The sequence below is a fragment of the Poecilia reticulata genome, unplaced genomic scaffold (genome assembly GCF_000633615.1).
Source record: "Poecilia reticulata strain Guanapo unplaced genomic scaffold, Guppy_female_1.0+MT scaffold_236, whole genome shotgun sequence".
In the NCBI taxonomy this organism is placed as follows: domain Eukaryota; kingdom Metazoa; phylum Chordata; class Actinopteri; order Cyprinodontiformes; family Poeciliidae; genus Poecilia; species Poecilia reticulata.
In genome coordinates, this window is record NW_007615028.1 from 122,696 (window position 1) to 125,052 (window position 2,357).

Sequence of the window (2,357 nt, forward strand, 5' to 3'; positions counted from 1 at the left end):
AGGGACAGGGACAGAGACAGAGTCAGGGACAGAGACAGAGTCAGAGACAGGGACAGAGACAGGGACAGAGTCAGAGACAGAGAGAGGGACAGGGACAGTCAGAGACGGGGACAGACTGGTGCTAAATTCACACTGACCCATGATAGATGCTAAACGTAATGCAGCTAGCTAGCTATCGACGTTGTTAGCAGATAGTTAGCATTAGCATCCACTGATAACTAGCTGCTAATATCAGGTGTAGCTTTAGCCTGACTGAAAATAACGTCTCCATGTCACAACAGACGATCTGTGCAACGATGGAGGTCGGTGCTCCGGTGCCAACTGCAGAAATACACCACTCAGTCAGAAACAACCAATCAGAGAGAGGGGGATGGTGTTCGCGCTGTCAGTCACCCTCGTGTTCACGCTGCCCAACTTTGGCCTGGTCTGCTGCACTGCAGCTGGTTCACCACAACAGAGCCTGACACAAATGCTAATGCTAGTTAACTTAGCGACTGATAACAGTGGATTCCTGTAGCTGTAGTTTGTTTGTCCACCATTAGTACATTTAGTAGCCTGTACCTGAGAATGATTGACAGCTCTAAGCCCCTCCTCTGGGCTCTAATTGGATGTTCTTGGGGCAGTTCTTCAGATCGAACTGTTCTCTGATTGTCACCATGGAGACACATCCTCCGATGTGGAAAAAACTTCTAATACGTTACTGCAGCTTTAAGGCCAACCACTACTTATGTAGGTATTCAACAGTTTGACCCCTGACGCCCCTCCCCCACCTGCTCCTGCGACTCCTCCATCAGGCTGTTCTGGTCTCCGCAGGAGTACAGGTGAGCCAGCAGGTCAGAGTGGATGAACTCCTTGGTCTGGGAAGCAGAGCGGACATCACATGACACTTTGTCCTGACTGCACCTGTCGGCGCCTGTCCAGGTGTGTGAGTCATACGTTGTTGACCATCAGGTGCATGATGGTCTTGGGGATCAGGTCCCTCACGGTCCGGTGGATGATGGACAGGTACGAGTCCACCAGATTGCGGACGATCTCCACCTGTCTCTCCAGCTGAGGGTCCATGCTGTGGATCTGTCCGTCAGAACTGGTCTCCTCTGCCTCCACCTGCCAAGACACACACACACACACTCCGCTCCAGAACCTCCAGAACCGGCCGGCCCGGCTCCATAACCCTCCACTCACCTTGTCCTTATCCTGCAGGGCAGAGACATTACAGACAGAGTGAGGACAGAGCTTAAAGCTGGCCCTGCAGTGAGGTGGAGCGCGGAGGCGGAGCCTACCACGCTGCGTTCAGGGTACACCCCGGCGCGCAGGAAAGACGCCTTCCAGCTGTCCACCTCCTCCTGGGACTCGCTGGCCAGCTCCAGCTGCCGGTAGTCCTTGTAGACGTTCCTGCGGGGACAGCGGAGGGGACGGGCTGAGAGTCCAGAACTGGGCCGAGGACAGAGAGGACGGGGTCAGAGGTCAACCTGTGCTCGGTGTTGAACAGGGCGAAGACGTGCTTGCTGGACATGAAGCTCTTCTCGATGTCCTTCAGCTTCAGGTTGTCCACCGGCAGCATGTACTTCTTCTCCTTCTCCTGCAGGGGGCGACAGTGCGACACATCAGGTCTGGTTCTGCTTGGAAACCAGGTCAGAACCGGCTCATCAGAAGCTCTGTCCTCAGAACCACCAACGGTCCTGGTTCTGGACCGGTACCGGCTGTTCAACGTCCATCTGAGGAAACCAGACCAAGACCGGTCCAGGTCAAAACCAGGATTGCTGCAGCCGGGTCAGTGTGACCGGACCAGAACCAGGTCTGTCTAGCAGCTGCCTGTAGAGGCTGCGGTTCTGGTTCTGGTACCTCGTCGTCCTTGTACCAGGACAGGGCCTCCGCCGTCAGGACAAACCAGTACTCCTTGGCTCCGCCCTTCATGATGCTGATGTTGTTGATGGTGAGCCAGCCCTTCCGGATCACCTGAACCACAGACATCAGGTACCATCAGAACCCAATCAGAACCGGACCAGAACCAACCGGTCCACTCACCATGATCTCATCCTGGTTCCCTGCAGCCTTCTTCTTGTTTATCTGGCTGCTCTTCTGCTGCGCGCTGACACACGCACACACACAAACACACACTCTGTGTTAGGGGAGACACAGCTTCAGCTCAGGTGGGTCACCTGACCCAAATACTCTGGCAGGTGGACCCAACAGAACCGGATGTGTTCCTCTGGTTCTGATCAGTTCAAGGATCTTACTTTGCGAAGCCGATAAAATCCTCGTGGTTGGTATTAACGTAGGCCAGCTCGATGTCGATCAGCAGAATCACCTGGGGGACGCAGCAGAGACAGCCGTTATCTGAAGGTCCCTAGAGACAC

The 2,357-nt window shown here is 54.8% G+C and overlaps 1 protein-coding gene across 1 annotated transcript in view; it reads right to left on the bottom strand.

Annotated features, from left to right (window-relative positions):
- Window positions 1-722: 722 nt before the first annotated feature.
- LOC103460405 (dynamin-1-like) overlaps window positions 723-2,357 on the bottom strand; it is a 9,659-nt gene continuing 8,024 nt past the window's right edge. The window contains exons 11-18 of the mRNA XM_017303290.1: window positions 2,238-2,347; window positions 2,026-2,089; window positions 1,843-1,956; window positions 1,470-1,579; window positions 1,281-1,392; window positions 1,183-1,194; window positions 937-1,104; window positions 723-857 (exon numbers count right to left, since the gene is read on the bottom strand). Coding sequence (XP_017158779.1) covers window positions 738-857; window positions 937-1,104; window positions 1,183-1,194; window positions 1,281-1,392; window positions 1,470-1,579; window positions 1,843-1,956; window positions 2,026-2,089; window positions 2,238-2,347 — 810 coding nt within the window. The 3' untranslated portion in view covers window positions 723-737. The remainder of the gene's footprint in view (window positions 858-936; window positions 1,105-1,182; window positions 1,195-1,280; window positions 1,393-1,469; window positions 1,580-1,842; window positions 1,957-2,025; window positions 2,090-2,237; window positions 2,348-2,357) is intronic.